This window comes from Nycticebus coucang, chromosome 7, assembly GCF_027406575.1.
Source record: "Nycticebus coucang isolate mNycCou1 chromosome 7, mNycCou1.pri, whole genome shotgun sequence".
In the NCBI taxonomy this organism is placed as follows: Eukaryota; Metazoa; Chordata; class Mammalia; order Primates; family Lorisidae; genus Nycticebus; species Nycticebus coucang.
In genome coordinates this window covers 129,215,948-129,233,906 of record NC_069786.1, presented here as the reverse complement: position 1 = coordinate 129,233,906, position 17,959 = coordinate 129,215,948, and the positions used below count along the sequence as shown (strand labels likewise).

Below are 17,959 nucleotides of genomic sequence, written 5' to 3'. Positions count from 1 at the left end.
CAGGAGGATGGAAGGGGAGAGCTCCTGGTTATTTACAGAGGGAAACTGTGGAAAAATCAGCTTCAAATGGCCTGATGGCTAAGCCAGGATTCTCAGAGCTCAGTTACAGCACACTGTTCAAATGTGCTGTCACTCAGCACATCTTATTTTGGAGACTCTGACCTTAATGCTGACAAGCAGACAAGAAACTTGCTGGAGCTCGGTGCCCGTAGCACAGTGGTTACGGTGCCAGCCACATACACTGAAGTTGGCAGGTTCGAACCAGGCCTGGGCCAGCTAACCAAGAATGACAAATGCAACAAAAAATAGCCGGGTGTTGCGGCGGGCACCTGTAGTCCTAGATACTTGGGAGGCTGAGGCAAGAGAATCGCTTGAGCCCAAGAGTTCGAGGTTGCTGTGAGCTGTGATGCCACAGTACTCTAGTGTGGGTGACATAGTGAAACTCTGTCTCAAAAAAAAAAATAAAGAAAGAAACTTGCTGAGATTCCCTCCCTGGGTGTTGCCCTCATCTCTTTCCATTCTGGCAAATTTCCTTTTTCAAGGGGAAATGAAATAATTTCTAATCTGGGTTCAGCATTGCTAGTATTATATGCTAAATAGCAAATTGCTCATTTCTATTTTTTACAGAAGAAAACTTTTAAACAGAGTATCCATGTTTCTAATCAACGTTGAAAGTGGCACCTTCAAACCACAGCTGGTTCTCTTATGTGTAATACTCAAGTGGCCACTTCCACACGGCCCAAGCACATCACGTTGTCCAGACTTTCCCCATGTGCCACTGTTTTTTTTGTTTCTATTTCCTCTGGGAGGGAACATGTTTTAATCTTCTCTGTGTCCCTAATACCTAGCAGATATATTCATAAAAATATGTGGACAGTTAAAAAGACAAATAGAAAGGAATATTTTCAGTCGTAAAATAATTTTAAACTCTTAAATTCTCTTCCTTTAGAAGTGACTGCCATATGTCACTTAAAATGGGCACAGTGTCCTTCAGCACCCATGAATCTTAGGGGTGACATCCACATCACTTTTAACTAGCATAGAAAGTGCCCAGTGAAGTACCACGTGCCTCTCTGTGCCCAGCACCAAGCTAGACGTATGGGGGAGAAAGCAGCAATAGCAAAGTATATGCCTTCTATGTAACATCAAGAACTGAGGCAGGGGAGGAGAGGAAAGGAAATAAAGAAAACTACAAACAAAAAAGAATGAAAACCGACGACATTCTGCATCAAGTATCTTGGGGAAGAGAGATAGGAAAGGAGGCTGGAACCATTGCAAGGAGGAGAAGTCTGTTTGGAACAGGCTTCTGGTGGGAGTAGGGGGAGCAAGTGGAAGCCCAGACTCTGCAAAGGCAGGGAAAGAAGAAGGAGGAAGGTCAGAGTTAGTGTGAAGTGCGGTACACCCAAGCCAGGCTGCATAACGGAGGGCCTCCGAAGGCAGGAGGTGCTGGGATCTAATGCAGGAGTCCAGTATTTATTGCAGACTTGTCTGAGATGAAACACAGTAAGAACATGAGACAATTGGGTAGGCTTTCCACAAAGCTCAGCCAACTCAACATAAAAGATGCTCTGGCCTGGCACGGTGGCTCCTATCTGTAATCCCAGCACTCTGGGAGGCTGAGGCAGGTGGATTGTCTGAGCTCAGGAGTTCAAGGCCAGCCTGAATAAGAGTGAGACCCCGTCCCTACTAAAAACAGGAAAACTGAGGCAAGAGGATTGCTTGAACCCAAAAGGTTGAGGTTGCTGTGAGCTATGATGACATCACAGCATTCTACCCAAGGCCACAGAGTGAGATTCTGTGTTAATAAAAAAAAAAAAGACTGCATATGAATTTAGGTATTTCCTTTGTTTTGGTGCTAAAATGTATTCATTTATAAAATAATGGCAGCCAGACCTGGTGGCTCACACCTATAATCCCAGCACTCTGGGAGGCCAAGCTGGGTAGAATGCTGGAGTTCAAGACCAGCCTGAGCAAGAGTGAGATCCCATCTCTATTTTTTTTTTTTTTTTGCAGTTTTTGGCTGGGGCTGGGTTTGAACCCACCACCTCCGGCATATGGGGCTGGTGCCCTACTCCTTTGAGCCACAGGCACACCTCCCCCCACCCAGTCTCTATTAAAAACAGAAAAACTGGTCAGGCATCGTGTCAGGTGCCTATAGTTCCAGCCACTTGGAGGCTGAGGTAAAAGGATCACTTGAGCCAGAGGGTTTGAGGTTGCTGTGAGCTATGATGCCATGGCAATCTATCTAAGGTGACACAGAGAGACTCTGTCTCTAAATAAATAAATAAAATAATGGATACAGTGGAGGATATTTGGCTTTTTAAAGAAAATGTCCTTGCTTGGCAAAATAAAAAGCCAGCAATCCTATTATATCTTGTTCCCCAAAATATTTTTGGAAATCTTCTTGGTCTACAACATTCAATTCAGAAGGTGACAGGCTCCTGAGTGGCAAGGTGAGGGCAGCATTCAGGGGAACGCGGTCTGGCAGTGGAGTTCAGGACAGGCAGCTAAGAGAACAGAAGGATTCTGGTCTTAGCAGCAGAGCCCCCAGCTCACGGCACAATGAAACTCTAAATTAACTGGGCCTGCCCCAAGAAGCAGTCATGGTTGAAATCTAAGGATCAGCTGCAAGGATTCCCTTTCCCAGTGCAGGTTTACTAACGTCAAAGAATTCCATGCTTCCTATGTAGCTGTTTGGCTCACATTCCAGTGACGTGGGGTATGACATGGGGGCAGGGCAAGGACGCGCATTGTGTCCTGTGAATAGAAAGGGGAGAGTCCAAGTGCTTCCTAATTATGAGTATAATTACCCAAAAGACAAGGGCCTGGAGGAGCCAAATTCTGTTCCATCTGTCAAGGCCACTAACTTGAAAGAATGGCATCTCTGAGAGTTAACAGGGGCACTGGCAGGGGTTCTGCTCAGCCCCCTGAAGTTTCTTATGTATCATCTGGTCAGCATGAGAGCCCTTTGTCTCAGTTCACTGCCCCCTGGAAATGCCAGGGATGTAAGTTTGAGTCATCCAGGCACACTTTCAACTCTGAAAGGGATGGTAGTTATCTTCTTCTCTCAGCACAGCAGCAATTAACACAGAAATCACTTCCATTAAAAGCAAAACCAGTTTCTGATCAGAATTTTTCAGCAGAGCTTTAGACTGGAGATCCTATCTTGATCACAACTCATTTCCACCTCCATCATGGGGAGTAGCAGCTGATGTGAGTTCATACCACAGAGAATCTTCCTGAGATTTGGTGCCTCCCCATCTTCCCATGTCAGCAGACCAGCATCTGTCTTCCCTGGGTGGCACACCGGGGTTCTCTTTGCCTTCCCCTGGAAAGCCCTTGGCCAGGCTCCCCTAAAGGGGACACAGCTTGGTCTGAGAGGTGAACACAAAAGTGCTCAGGATGCCTCAGAAGCCCTGCCCTGGGCTGCTGTAGTTTCCTGCTTGAGAAAGTCTTCATTACACCTTGTTCTATCTGCACCCTGGATGCCCTGGCAAGTAGTCAAACATCTAACCCTTTTAATTCACATGGGGGGAAGAAGCGTTCTGTTCATAACATGCATCTAATTCTCTTATATATGGGCACCTCTCTTCTAGGGCTACAGTCCCTTCTCCTGACCAGTTACCATTGCCTTTTTGAAAAAGACCAATATGTATAGTGATGTATAAAGACTTTGAAACACCTGCTAAAAAAAGCTGGGGCTTGGGATAAAAAGGTGAATAAGAGAATAAGAAAGTGTCTTTATTTTTAGGGAACTCACAGTCACTTCTCTAAGAAGGGAAGCAAATGGAAAATGACAAGGCAATGTGACAATGTGATAAAGGCAGGTGACAGGTATAAATTCCTCCAAGGAGGAATGAATGGGTTGGCCCTGCCTGGGAGAAGCAGGGAATGGCAAATACAAACCTCTCTGCAACGAGATTTTGAGTTTCAATCTTCAAGCTCCTGGAAGGCAAACCAAGAGGCTATGGGACAGAGGGTGTAGGGAGTAGGGTGGGGGTGGGGGGGGCTCCTTTTTCTATCTGTAGGATGTGAGCCTGAATATAGGCAAGCAAAAAGAATCAGAAGGCAAGTGCTAAGCTCCTCACAGTGGGGTAGTAGTCAAGTTTCCTTTCTAAAGTATTTAGAAAGCCATCTTGGGAGTTCTGCTGAGGATCTGCACTGGCTGTTCTGACCAAGAGCAGGAGCATCAGCTACTGGTCCTCGGGGCACGTGGTGTGCTGACAGGGCCATCCCAAGAATGCCCGGCCTGGCACACACAGTGCACAGCTCCCTCTCTGGGGCTACCGTCCATTCTCAATGATCACTCCCATCAAAGTTTCTTTTTATACTAATCAATTCCAGGCTGTTCCAAATGCTGGAACCCACTCAAGCTGCCCTCCCTACTCCAAACCGTACCAGTAATAGAGTATTGTGAGCTCAGCCTAAAACACAGGACTAGTTTTTTTCAGTGGGTTTAGAACTCAGGGAGGAGTGTGATAGGACAAATCTCTGTCACAGAGCACTCTGTGCCTTTCAGCTCTCTCACTTGTCACAATGAGGGTTGCAGCCTTCCTTCTGTCATCCAATCCCACCCAAGAACCAGCAGGGTTGGGACTCTCCCAAAACTGTCTCAAGTAACTCCATGCTAGTACACAGTTCCTCCACTTCTCTCCTCAAACTGATGAAGCAATTTCAGGGGCAGTTTGTCTTTTGCTGCCTCTGGCTCCTTCACACAACTGTGAGCAGCATTTGTGATGGGACAGAACTCAGGAAGTGCCCCTCCAGCCAGGGTCCAGAGATTATATCTGAGTCAGTATTTTTAACAACTTCCAGGATATTCCCATATTCCTTCTAATTTTTGAAAATTATGAGTAAATGACTATGTGATTTGCCCACAGGAAGGCAAGCATATGAAGAGTTCAGGGTTATAATGACAAGCTGCCCACTAGAGTTAATCTGACATGTAATAATATACATTAGTTTTTATGTATATTTTTTAACAAGCCACAAACAGTGATCAGCTCATGTAAGTGGCTGTAATTAGTATACAGCCAAAATTATGTATAACTAGGTCACGTTATTCAAAATTATGTATTCAGTATTCAAAATTATGTATAACTAGGTCATGTTTTCAAGCTTGCCTCTCTCTCTCTTTTTTTTTTTTTTTTGAGATGGAGTCTCAGTCTGTCACCCTGGGTAGAGTGCAGTGTTGTCATCACAGCTCAGTATAACCTCAAACTCCTGGGCTCAAGTGATCCTCTCGCCTCAGTCTCCTGAGTAGCTGGGACTATAGGCATCTGCCACAACACCTGGCTAATTTTTTCTTTTCTAGGACAGGGTCTTGCTCTTGCTCAGTCTGGTTTCTGGCCTCTAACTCCCAAGCTCAAGGGATCCTTCCACCTCGGCCTCCCAGAGTGCCAGGATTATAGGTGTGAACCACTGCGCCTGGCCCTCAAGTTTGTCTCTTGTCCATGCCTTGGGATCCATCAATATGAATTGTTTTCCTTGATGTCATATGAAATCAAAGCGTAATAAAGAAATCAATATTTGTTTCTTTCTCTTGCTCTTTCAAAGATTCCGGCACCCCATGACAGTGCTCTCACACTCTCCCAAAAGCCCAGTAATGCAATTTGTTCCCTATTCCTGCTGCTCCCTCCTCCCCACTGTCTTCCACAAAGGCCATCCTAGATAGTGTGGGTGCTGAATAGCTCAAGAGGGCACAGATTCTTGCTCTGGATTTATTTCATAAATGAGATAAATAAATTTAAATGAAACTTTGCTAATATGATTATTATAAAATTGGTAGGTAGGAAAAAAGGGAAAATCTAGCTGACTAATAAACATTCTCCAAGCCTCACTGATTTGAGAACATTTAAATGGAAGCTCTGCGCTTCTAGCAGAAGCCTTGCTGCACTATTTGCCTTTACCCTGAAGAGAAGTGTAGCAATTCTTACCTGGGCACAGATTATATGGAGCAACTCTGTTTTCTTTGGTCTTAATTCTACTGGATTTCCTTATAATTATTCATCTAAGTCTAACTCAAACAATGCCTGAGAGCTATTATACACAGGAGGCAACAGCTACAGAAAAGACCAGTGAAGTTACAAAGGCTCTCTGGGATCTGAGACTGCACCAATAGTTCTCAGCAACATTTCAAACACAATGGGCTTCTTTAAGGATTCTAATGAGAGGAAGGGACTTTAGTTTGGGGCAGTGGTCACATCCCAGTCTCTATGTCACCATGAGTTTAATGCTTTCAACACTTCTTTCCGTCATTTAAAATTTTAGGATCCTTATAAATACTTTAATAATAATCAATGCAATGGGAAGAGTCTATGGTGTAATACACTGAACTCTTTGTATGGAAGAGCTCATGACAGTAAACAAAATATGAAAGATGAAGGAATAATAGAAGACAACAATCTCTGGGGATTTTTTAGGAGCTGCCTTGAGAGGGGGAGGAGGGAGAGAAAAAAGGGGGAGAGAGGGCAGAAGAGGGGGAGAGACCATGTGTGCGAGTGCAGTGTTTGCCTCACATACACCATGTAGGCAGAGAACTCCTGACAGATGATGTTTCCATCCTAGGTATCCTGAGTCCCATTCTTCTGAGAGAGTGTAAACTGGGACCTCTCCAGAAGGAAATTTGGCAATATGTTTCAAGTTTCTTAAACATGTCCATATCAGTGACCCTATCATCATAGTTCTAAATTGTCCTAAGGAAATAATCAATGATTGGGTCAACAATTTATAACACAGATGGCCATGGCACTGTTATTTGTACTGCTAAAAATCAGAATCTAGATATTGAAAATTGGGGCATGGTTAAATGTTTAAGAGTATATTTATAAGATAGAATAAACATACTCTTAACATTATAATGTTTTAGAAGATTTTTTTAATGACACAGGAAAACACTCATTATATAATATCAAAGAGTAAGAATATAAAAATCATACATATGCTATACTAATTACCCTTTCCTCCTGCCACAGAGTGGTAAGGGGGAAATCCACAAGGAATTATAATATATCAAAATATGAGCAGTGGTTATTTCTGGGTTATGGGACTATGTGATTAAGATTTCTTCTTTTGGTCGGGGCAGTGGTTCACAACTATAATCCTAGCACTCTGGGAGGCTGAGGCAGGAGGAATGCTTGAATTCAGGAGTTTGAGACCAGCCTGAGAAAGAGTGAGATGCGATTCTACTAAAAATAGACAAACTAGCTGGGTGTGGTGATGGACACCTGTAATCCCAGCTACTTGGAAGGGTGGAGCAAAAGGATCATTTTAGCCCAGGGATTTGAGGTTGCTGTGAGCTTATGAGGCCATGGCACTCTACCCAGGGCAACAGAGTGAGACTCTGTCTTAAAAATAAATAAAACAAAACAAAACAGAGATTTCTTCTTTGTACTCTTATATTTTCTAAATCTTCTAACATGAGAATATATTACTTTCATAATCTGATGTAAAGCTTCCTTTCTAAAGGAAGAGGGATCAGAGGTACCTGACTAAGAACGGAAGTCATCACCTTTCTTCTCAATCTCTCCCCATGGTCATTCCTAGTCAGTACTTGGTTCTGCACCAGCCTATGTATCTACACTGGACTCCTGACTCCCAACCCCCAATCCCTGCCTCTCCCTTCCACATCTGATCTCGAGAGTTTGTCACAGGCTTGCCAATTTCCTTTCCTCTCTTGGATCTATAATTTTCTCTCACCCCATGGTCCCTGCCTCAGGTTAGGTCCTCATCTTGTCTCTTTTCCTTTATTTTATTTCAATCATGTCACTTCTTTATTTAAAATCATTCCATGGCTGCCTCAGCCCATTCCTGTAGACTTCAAGGTCTAGCCTTTGCCTCTTTCTCTAGCTGTCTGTCTCTCTGTACCCTATGCACAGGTTCTGGAATAATCTGGCATCTCCTGCCCCTTCCATGCCCACACTGGCATGCCTTTACCTGGCTAGCTGGAGTGTTTTAGGTGACCCAGTGCACGCTGACTGCCTCTGCTGAGCAATCTCCCCTGAGCTCCGGAGACTGGGCTGGTCCCCTCCAACACAATCTCACTGTACTCGGGCAGAGCTCGATCACAGCACTTCCCATTTTCTGTGTGGCCTTCTGGCTCCTTCATTACACTATAAACTTCCTAAATAACTAGGACTGAGTCTTATTCCTTCCATTTTATATTTCTAGCACCTAGCACACACATAGGACCCAAGAAACACATTTTGAAGACACACTGAATGAAGAGCTCTATGACCAAGAAAATCACTTGAACAATAGCTTACTCATGTATTTAGGTGACGACATAAATAATAAGGCCAAGGAAGAGTCACACGGGACAAATGTGCCCATCCTTCTCACCTTGCACCAAACATTTTGTATAAAAGTTAAATAGCAGAGCTGGAAGGCTCATTTCCTAAAAGCAACTATACTGGAGAGAAGAAACAAAACAAGCTACTGTGTTGAGCACTGTGGGCAGGGTGGAGGAAATGCTGTGCAGTTGCCTTAGAGCCATGTTTTGTCATGAGCAGTTCTCATCTCCAGGGTGCCTCTCAGAGGCAGAGCCAGCACCTCTGCAAGCTCGAGGGCGAGTGGGACTTGGTGGAATGGAGACTTGACCTAGAGGAGGCTGCAGAGCCTGCAGAGGTGGGAAATGAAAAGCCCTACTCTTTTGCTGCAGGCTAATTAGTGCTGAACTGATTCAGTCCTTGACTTCCAGCCTCCAACTGGACCAGCTAAGCATTGTACTAACCAAAAGAATAATTTACTTAATTGCATGAAGCCATCCGGAGAGCTAACCTAGCAAAACTGTTCTCCATTACCCAGCATGGCTCCCCTGTGATGATGAGCTGCTAAAACTCACTGGGTAATAGGGCTGAACTGCCTGCTGCCTTGTGAGCAGGGATCAGCAAACCTGCTTTTGTTTGACCCTGAGCTAAGAACGGTTTTCACATACCTATATGGTTAAAAAATAATCAAAGGAAGAATAATATTTTGTGACATGGAAATTAAATGAGAGTCTTAAAGTTTTATTGGAACAAAGCCATATTCATTCATTTAAAGCATTGCTGGTTGTTTTCACACACAACAGCAGAGAAGCAGACACGGAGACTTCATGGCCCATGAGGCCTAAACTATTTACTATCTGGCCCTTTAGGGAAAAAGTTTGCCAATCCCTGATTTAAAGGCTGGACTAGGTCAAGGTCATATATGACAGCATTCCACAGCAGCTCAGGTCCAAGGGTATTTAAAAACAATTTCCATTAATAGGGTTATCGTTATAATCAAGTCCACTCAAAGAAATGGCCTGCTGTTTGGGCTTCAAAATTGTGCCAAGTGGGATTCCTACAAGATGCAGCTGTGAACTGAGTACAGCTCCTACAAGGGAATTTTCCTAAGAAGATGGCAATAGCAGGTTTTCTTCCAACAGCCTCTGACTCGGAATGTCAGTGACTCAGGAAGAACTGCTTACCACCTCCAGCCCCTGCTGGGCCGCCCTGCCAGGGGACAGCAGACCTTATCCCTGTTTTACACAGAAGCTCTCACACAGAGTGGCCTGTCTCTCAGTACCACCACCTGACAGAAAAGGAAGAGACCGGAAACTGTGCCCCCAAAGGCAGTACATATAGTTTCTTGAAATTAAGCAACAGTCCTCACACGTTTGTGTTGGGGCTCTTCTAGCATGTTAACTTCCGTTGGTGTCCTTTCTGAAGGCAATGGCTAAGACAGAGAACTTGAAAAGGAGCCTGAGGCCTTGTCTTCACATCATAGTCAGTCTTATCTTCTTTCCTAGATGGGAAGGTAGCGAGAGCAGACTTTGTGTCTGAGTAAACAAAAGAGCCAGGGAACTGTGTGGCCCCCATGCCAAAGCCTGCTAGCTGGGCCGGTGTCATCGAGTAAGAATGAAGCAGGGAGTGAGGGCTTCCCATGGTTCCCCCCTCCCACAGCTCAAGATTTGGACTTGATTATAAACCATTATGATTACTTTTACTACAAACACCCCAGTTATGGGAACTTCTTATTAAGTAGGACATATGTTATAAATACACATAAATAAAATAAAACAAACATCTATTTTAAGTACCAGAATTAATATGGCAGAAAACATGGAGATGGGAAGAAACCACCAGAAAAGATATTATTCAAACCATCTAACCAAAAAGCATTTTGATGCCTGCAATTGCTTTTTGAGCAGTGAACAAAGGAGTCATTTCAATCTCTTTAGAAGTGAGTCCAAGCTCTAGGTAAGAGACATTTGGAGCAGGTAATCCTACGTCGAAGGCCATGCTCCCCAATCAGTTCCCCATCACAGTATTGAAAGAACTTGCTGATAATATGATAGTAGTCACAGGTAATCAGACCAGGTTGCTAGCAGGTGGCCCCCAGGACTGGCACTAGCCTAGGCAGCTATGAGGTCTTGGGCTAGGATCTCTATCACAGACATGGCGCAGCAGCTCCAACCCCAGTAGATGACTATAAACACCAGTGGTCAAGCAGCTCTGCATTTCTGAGTTTATGGCTTCTGAACCAGCGAGTCCCTGACCGAACACTAGAGCCACATCCTCTACCCTCAGGCATCCTGAAGGTCATGGTGAAAAACGGACTTCTTGGAAAGGTGACACTTCTGGTTCAGGAGACTTATTCTGAGTCCAAGGGCATAATGTATGATATGGATGGTGTCCTCTCTCACAGGCTGATCTTAGTTGAGGCTAGGGTAAAAGGACATATTTTTCTCAGGGCTGCCATCAAAAACAGAGACATAGTGAACTGAGGCAAAGTAAGCATCAGAGAACAACTCCAAGCAGCAGGTTACTCAACACGCACCAAGGAAAAATGGATTTTTGAGAGGGCGAAAGCAGGCGGTCGGGACAGGAGAACAAATGCAGTGACTTCTGAATAGGACCATTTAGCTGATTTATAAAAGATCACACCAGTGTCCTTTGCTGCAGAAGATTGATGTACTCCTCTTTCAAAGGCTGGGGTCCACAGACTTGTTTTCTGGGGAACCAAGGAATCAACTCCAAGGACACAGATCTATTATTTTCAAACCTTAATTAACTGGAACCTAATTAGGACTTTTTAGGGCGTTTTTTTTTTTCCTCTTAAAAGGAAAATTTTTTTCTCTCTTAAGTCAGCATGGTGTAAATGGGGAAAAAGTGAACAAAGAGCTATTTGGATTTCTTGCAAATCAGCAAGTCATTTAACCTCTAGGAGCGTCAGCTTCTTAATTTATAAACTGAGGGAGCCAACAAGGATATCCAAAGTCATTTTCTATAATAAAATCTGGATTCTAAGACATGCAAATCATTATCTACCAATAATCTGCGATCATGCTTCTGTCTTAACCACCATACCCTCTCTCTTAAAATGAGTTGGGATCTCCTAACAGTCTTTTATACTTTTTAGAGTATTTCATAGTTAATCTTATTGAACTTTACAACAAACCGATGGGTGGGAAGGTCTCTAAAATGCCGCAAGAGAAAGTCTCTTAGCTAATGTGCTTCAACAACAGTTGGTTAGTTATTCTAGAAGTTGGGAAAAGAAGGGAACCATAAAGAAGAGCTACATGGGCTGGGCACGGTGGCTCACACCTGTAATCCTAGTACTCTGGGAGGCCGAGGTGGGTGGATTGTCTGAGCTCATGAGTTTGAGACCAGCCTAAGCAAAAATTGAGACCCCATCTCTACCAAAAATAGAAAAAAAAAAAAGGGTGGTGCCTGTGGCTCAAAGGAGTAGGAACTGGCCCCACATACTGAGGTGGTGGGTTTAAATCCAGCCCCGGCCAAAAAAAAAAAAAACTGAGGCAAGAGAATCGCTTGAGCTCAACAGTTGGAGGTTGTTGTGAGTTATGATGACGCCATGGCACTCTACTCAGGATGACAGCTTGAGACACTGTCTCAAAAAAAAAAAAAGGAAGAGATACATATATAACTAGACATTTTGTTCTAACTTATATACATGTACATTCATTCACTAATTTTTTTCATGTTAAGACTTTTTAAAAAAGTATTATGCTAATTGGATTTCTACATAGTCTTTTCTGAATAAACTACACTCAATTCACTGTCTATAATTTATCATTTGTGTTCCTTTAAAAGAGAATGAGAACTTGTTTATAAGGCAACTTGACTACAGGACACTTTCTGGATTTTATGATTTTTCTGTTTTTTACAGATGTGAAACTTAAACAACTGAATAATTGAAGACTTACCCTTATCGAGGTTAACATTTAACTTGTCTATTACAAAAATAAGAACTCTCTTTTTTATGCTTGTATTTGATCAGTTTACTTAAAACTTAAACCGCATAATTATAACAATATGTACAACTAGTACAGGCAGGTTTGGGAACACACACATTCCCCTGGTGGCAACAGAAGGAGAAGGGGGTGTTAGAAAGCCTGTGTGGTATGCACAGGCCTGGCTACTGTGCTTTGCGGAAGAAGGATGAGCACTGGCCGAGATGACTGTGGGGCTGGACTGCAGCTGGGGAGGGAGGTTTGGGCTCATTAGCATCCAGTTAGTAGTTAAAATCTCAAGAGTAGCAGAATTTTTCAGGCTGGGAGTGTGGACAGAGAAAGAGGGAAGGTAGGCTAGATTCCAGGGAATGTTAACCCCGAAGCAGTGAGCAGAGGAAGAGGCTTATGCTTAGGGAGCCAGAAGGATCTTATTACAGATGTACAATGAGAAACATAGAAACAGGACGTGGGCTGCAAAGAGCCCAGTGCAGGACAGATGTCTAGGAAGCAAGAACAGTAAAGCAACCTTGGACTTGGCAATGAGGTGGCTATTGGTGAGTAAGAAGTAGGGTATATGTACACCTCCACAAGTGCTTTCCTTGAAGGAAGGCAAGGAGATATTCTGTAATCTCTAATGCCTTTAGTTCCTCCTCTGCCACCCCTACTGTCTTCTTCAGAGTACACTGTATCTCCTGTTTCCCCATCAGCATCCTCACACAGAAAGGCCTGCTTAGGCTGTCTGAGCCCAGGTCAGGGAAGGCAGAGTGGGAGAGCTCCAAAAGCTGCCCTGACTCTGTCTAGCACAGGCAAGACAGATCATTCCTGGGCCCAGGGCAGCACCTACATGTGATGCTTGCTAAGAAGCATTCAGAACTTCAGAGAACCCTTTAAAAGAAGGCCTTGCAGCTTTCTCCCAGCTGAAAGTCTTGCAGAAAGAAGTCTCCATGAGGCCAGCTGAGCCTACAGTCTGACAAACAGCTACATCAGCCAATCCCAGCTGCACTGCTGCCCACCTCATTTTTCAGAAATGGAGACTTCCTAGGACAGGGAAGGAGAGCTTGGGTAAAAAATATAGATGAAAGAGAAAAAAAAATTCCAACACAGGAAACACAGGCTCCACTCTGTAATGTACCGACAAGCAATGGAAAAAGAAGTCCTGGATCTTAACAGCTACCAACTCTCAAACATGGAAAGTCAACCGGTTTAAATGACAGCTGCCTAAGTCCCAGAGGCCTGCTGGCATGGCTGTGAATTTGACAGTCAATTGACACCAACCCAGGTCAATGTGTTCTTTAGCAGCCAACATTCTACAGTCTCCTCATTTCTCTGCTTCTTTAGATATTAATCTGGAATTTGTAAACAAATAACTCTTTTTGGAAAATGAGGGATAAGAAAAAATACTTTTTTAAGCCTCAGGATCAGATCCTGGCTTGCTGCCTCCTAAATTTCCATGTTTTCTATTCTCGTCTCCATTAAAATGGACTTGAGGTAAAAACCTGAGGTGAGGATCACACACTAGACATAGCCTCACAAGGGCAGAGTAGATGGGGGTTTTGGTCACAGAGTCCTTTGCCCCCACAGACTCCACCCTTGTGCCTTGGCTCATGTCATTAAAACTCATGTGCCTGTGGAGTTTGGATGGTGGGTGAGAGTTAGTTGCTACTGGCCTCAGAGAACACTGTTTTAGGGGAGTGACTGGGGCAAGGAGAGGAAGGAAGAACCCAAGGCTTCCATGCTGCTTCTCACCTACACTGGGATCACTGGTTGCACTGAAAAAAATATATGCTGACCTGATCCAAACGCAGTGCGCCATCCACGAAGCGCTGTTGACGTAACTGCTTTGCAATCTCGTGGAGGTTCAAGATAGCCTGGTGTACCTCCTCGCTGCTGTGCTCTGGAGAAATGCGGGGCAGCTCCTTCTCAGGGATTCTCTCAGTTGGGCTTTCAATCATGCTCTGTGCATGCTCATAGCTCAGTTTCGTGCAGGAGCGGATGACGGTCCGACCAAACCATTCATCAAGGATCTGCAAAGACAGATTGTGAGGGAATCATGAGGACAAACTTTTTCAGAGTTGTCTTCATTCAATCATTCATCCAGAAACATTCAACAAGGATTTATTAACACAGACTTTGTGCTTGGTGTCAGGTTCTAGGGACACAGCTGAATCAGATATGGAAGCTGCTGCCCTCAGGAAGCTTAGTCCCACCGGGCATGGAATTAATTCAATAGGCAGTAGAAGGTCTATGGGCATTTCCTAAGTACACAGGTGGCACCAAGCAAGAGACGTGGGGTGAAGGGCCTGTTGTAGGCCTTTTCATTAGTTTGGGAAGTGGTCATCAGTGTCAACACTGGGGGAGAGAAGAGGGGTTAGCTCCTAAAGATGTGGTAACAGGTCAGATGTAGGGTAAGGGAGAGGGAGATGGAAATAGGGAACACAGGTGGAGACGAAAAACAGTTCCAGCTTGTTCTACTTGGGACACATATATAGAGACAAAAGTGTAGAAAAGAATTTCTCAGCTGGGCGCAGTGGCTCACGCCTGTAATCCCAGCACTGCGGGAGGCTGAGGCGGGAGGATTGCTTGAGCTCAGGAGTTCGAGGCTTGTCTGAGCGAGAGTGAGACCCCAACTCGTGAAAAAAAAAAATGGAAAAACCCAGCCGGGCGCAGCGGCGAGTGCCTGTAATCCCAGCGGCCCCGGAGGCTGAGGCAGCAGGGTGCCCACAGCTGACGCCACTGCCCTCTGCTCAGGGCATAGGGTAGAACTCTGCCTCGACAAAAAAAAAAAAAAAAAAAAAAAGAATTTCTCAACCTCAGCACTACTGGGCTGAATGAGTTCTTGCTGCGGGGGGCTGTACCGTGTATTATAAAATGTTTAGCAGAATCCCTGGCCTCCACCCGCTAGCAGCATCTCTCTCCCCGCCCTCAAAGCAACAACTGAAAACATCTCTAACATCTTTAGGCATTGTCCGCCGGGGAAATCAGACCCAGGCTGAGAACCACTAGGCTTGAAAGAGATATGCTCAAGTTTAGTGGTAGTGGGAGGATCACTGTCGGGTTGTATTTTAGTCTATTAAGTTTTTGGTATTTTCTATAATAAGCCTTTCTTACTTTTGAAACAAAAATAAAACAAATATTAAAATGTCTGCGGGACTCCTGAGTCTGAGGTACAGAGAAAGATGCAGACAGATGAGGCTGTCTAGAAGGCATCTGGGGCTGGGGTTATGCTGGTCTGGGTAGAGAGCTGGCACCATCCAGCACAGGGTCCAAGAAAGAAAGAGCAAGTGAAGGAGTTGAGGCTGTGAGGTCTAACACCTCCTCCATCCTAGGGAGCAAGAACAGAGAAGCCAGAGAATAAAAACAAGGAAAACAAGAAAGTTCAGACACAAGAGAAAAACCAGGGGTGGCCAGTGTCAGGAAAAGCAGCAGAAAACAACTTTAAGAAAGGGGTCAAAGGCAGAGAGAGGCAGTCAGACAGCACTCACTGTGGGACGGACACTTAATGTTTCCAGATAGCAACCACCTGCTCTCACATTGCCCCTGTGAGGTGGGAATCTGCCTATCCTTCCTCCTGGCTAGGAAGTTAGCACAGAGAGATTAAGTAACTTGCCTAAGGCTACACCGCTAGAGACTGGCAAAGCCAGGAACTCAGGCAGCCCATTCCCAGAGCCTACAAGTGTACGTCCACTGCCACCGGGGTGTCAAGGAGGATGAGAACAAAGAACGAGTCTGTGCATGCAGCACTTGCTCACTCACCAGCCTTGAGTTTTTGTTTTTTTTAAAAACTGCTTACTAAAGAAAAGCAAATACAGCTGTTAGGGAGGCTGTTTGGGAGAAAATATATGGCAGAGGGGAGAGGAAAATGCAAAGACTTAAGGCATGTGCTGCAAATGAATGACAGAGATCTATGGTGAGGATTCCTCTCGCTCTCCGGACAGCCTTGTGCACATGCCCCACATGCCACTAACCACTCAAGAGCTATGTGTATCATGACATAAAAAGCCCTGGGAAGAGTTGGGTTAAGGACAGGTGGAGGCCAGCAGCAGATGCTGCAGGGATGGCTGGGAAGGAAAGCTGTGGAGTAAGCAGGACAGAGGACTGTGTGGTATCCGCATGGACCAGCAGAAGCACCAGAGGCTACAGAGGAAGATGGAAGACACACAAGAACAAAGGGCTCCCAGGAGAGGGGGAGGCCAGGCACCCGGCAGGGAGGGTCAGCTGAAAGCACTCACGTCAGACACCCCCAGTCTAGGTAGCCAAGCATGAAGCAGGGGACAAAGGAGGCTGGGTGGGGTCCATGGGCCTGAAGAAAGTGGGAATGCTCTGAATAAGCACCATGAAGTGTGACCCCCCAAGCAGGCACAGGGAGGGAACGTCCATCAGTGGAAGAACTTTCAGCTTGGACTCGCACACATCCCTCTTGCCTTGCTCTTCACCAGCCAAACCATTCTGTGCACAACCTGTGAGCGCATGTTTTCCCCTTTTCCCTCCAAAAGGCCATCTGAAGGGTCCATAGGTGCCATGGAGAAAGGAGCTGTCCATACCACAAAGCCTCTGTGGGGCACAACTATCCTCGGGGCTACAGACACCTCTTTGGTATCCTCACCCTCCCTTAGAGGAAGAATTAATACTCTTAAAACATGACAGCCCTGAGGTACAGGAGAAAATGGTGGCAATCTCTCACTTTGTGCATGTGTGAGATTCAGTGTAAAGAGTCTTACAAACAGTCTTGAATCTTCAACATACGACTTTAGTTTTTCTTTTAAAAAATCCTGAAACTATGTTTTCCAGATTAGTACAAGAACTACTGCTATCCAAAAATACATGGTATTCAAATAATGTGAGTCTTCCATTGAAGACTTCCATTGTGGCAAGTGGGTCTTGAATTTGGCTCTCAGGAGGCATTGTGTGTGCTGCTGGCAAGGCAAGGGTGAGACCAGTGCCAGATGCCAGCCAACGGTCGCAGTGGGTAGTGCCCGGTGCAGGTCTCCAGAAGAGCCGCTTCCAGGTTCAGCCTAGGTTGCCCTCCTCGCACATCCACGTTCCTGAGTGGAGCTGTTCCAGCCTTGCCTCCTCTAGAATGACAGGGCCATGACCTACTCATTCTTGTGGTCTCAAAGTTTTCCTCTGGAGATTTAGTTTGTTTCCTTTTCTCCATTTCATTCCAAACCCAGTCTCCCCTCCTGCTGTGTGTCCACAGCGTGCTGGATGGCCTGCCTCCGGCTCACGCAATGTCAGTTTCTACTCTATTCCACTCCCTCTTCCACACACTTTGCAAGTGGCCTGGCGGATTCCCTCCAGCATCCAGGCCACAGGACATGTGGCCCCCTGGGGTCTGTGTCCTTTTTCCCTGGCCAGACGGCACCCTGATGGGGCATCTGTTTTCATATAAACGGGTGTGTCAAAAACTGCTTTAAGAATCTACTGAATGCACCAGGCTCTCCTGTCTAAAATATTTATGCACGAAATTTAGCACACATTCCACAAGGTTCCTAGCCACCTTTCTACTCACTAGCCCATGGTACCTGGTTCTAAACACATCTTTGTTGTTCACTCTTGGTCATCTGATTGCTGAGACCTGACCAGGGCCACCTGTAATCCTGACACGTTCTTAGAATGGATTATCTGTAACTCATGGCAATCGGAAGCATACCCCTCCTCAAGCCTGCTACAGCCCACACTGGCAGAAACTATTGATTAGTTTGAGCCATTTTTTTTTTTCCCTAATGGGCACCTCTGCTTCTT

At 45.1% G+C, this 17,959-nt stretch overlaps 1 protein-coding gene across 11 annotated transcripts in view; it reads right to left on the bottom strand.

Annotated features, from left to right (window-relative positions):
* Nucleotides 1-17,959, bottom strand: part of DIS3L2 (DIS3 like 3'-5' exoribonuclease 2) — a 408,739-nt gene that overhangs the window by 65,754 nt on the left and 325,026 nt on the right. For all 11 annotated transcript variants that reach the window (XR_008381333.1, XR_008381334.1, XM_053598150.1 and 8 more), the window contains one exon: nt 14,008-14,241. Coding sequence is in view for 9 of the 11 variants with exons in the window: in XM_053598150.1 (XP_053454125.1) it covers nt 14,008-14,241 (234 nt within the window). In the remaining 2 variants the exon portion in view is untranslated. The remainder of the gene's footprint in view (nt 1-14,007; nt 14,242-17,959) is intronic.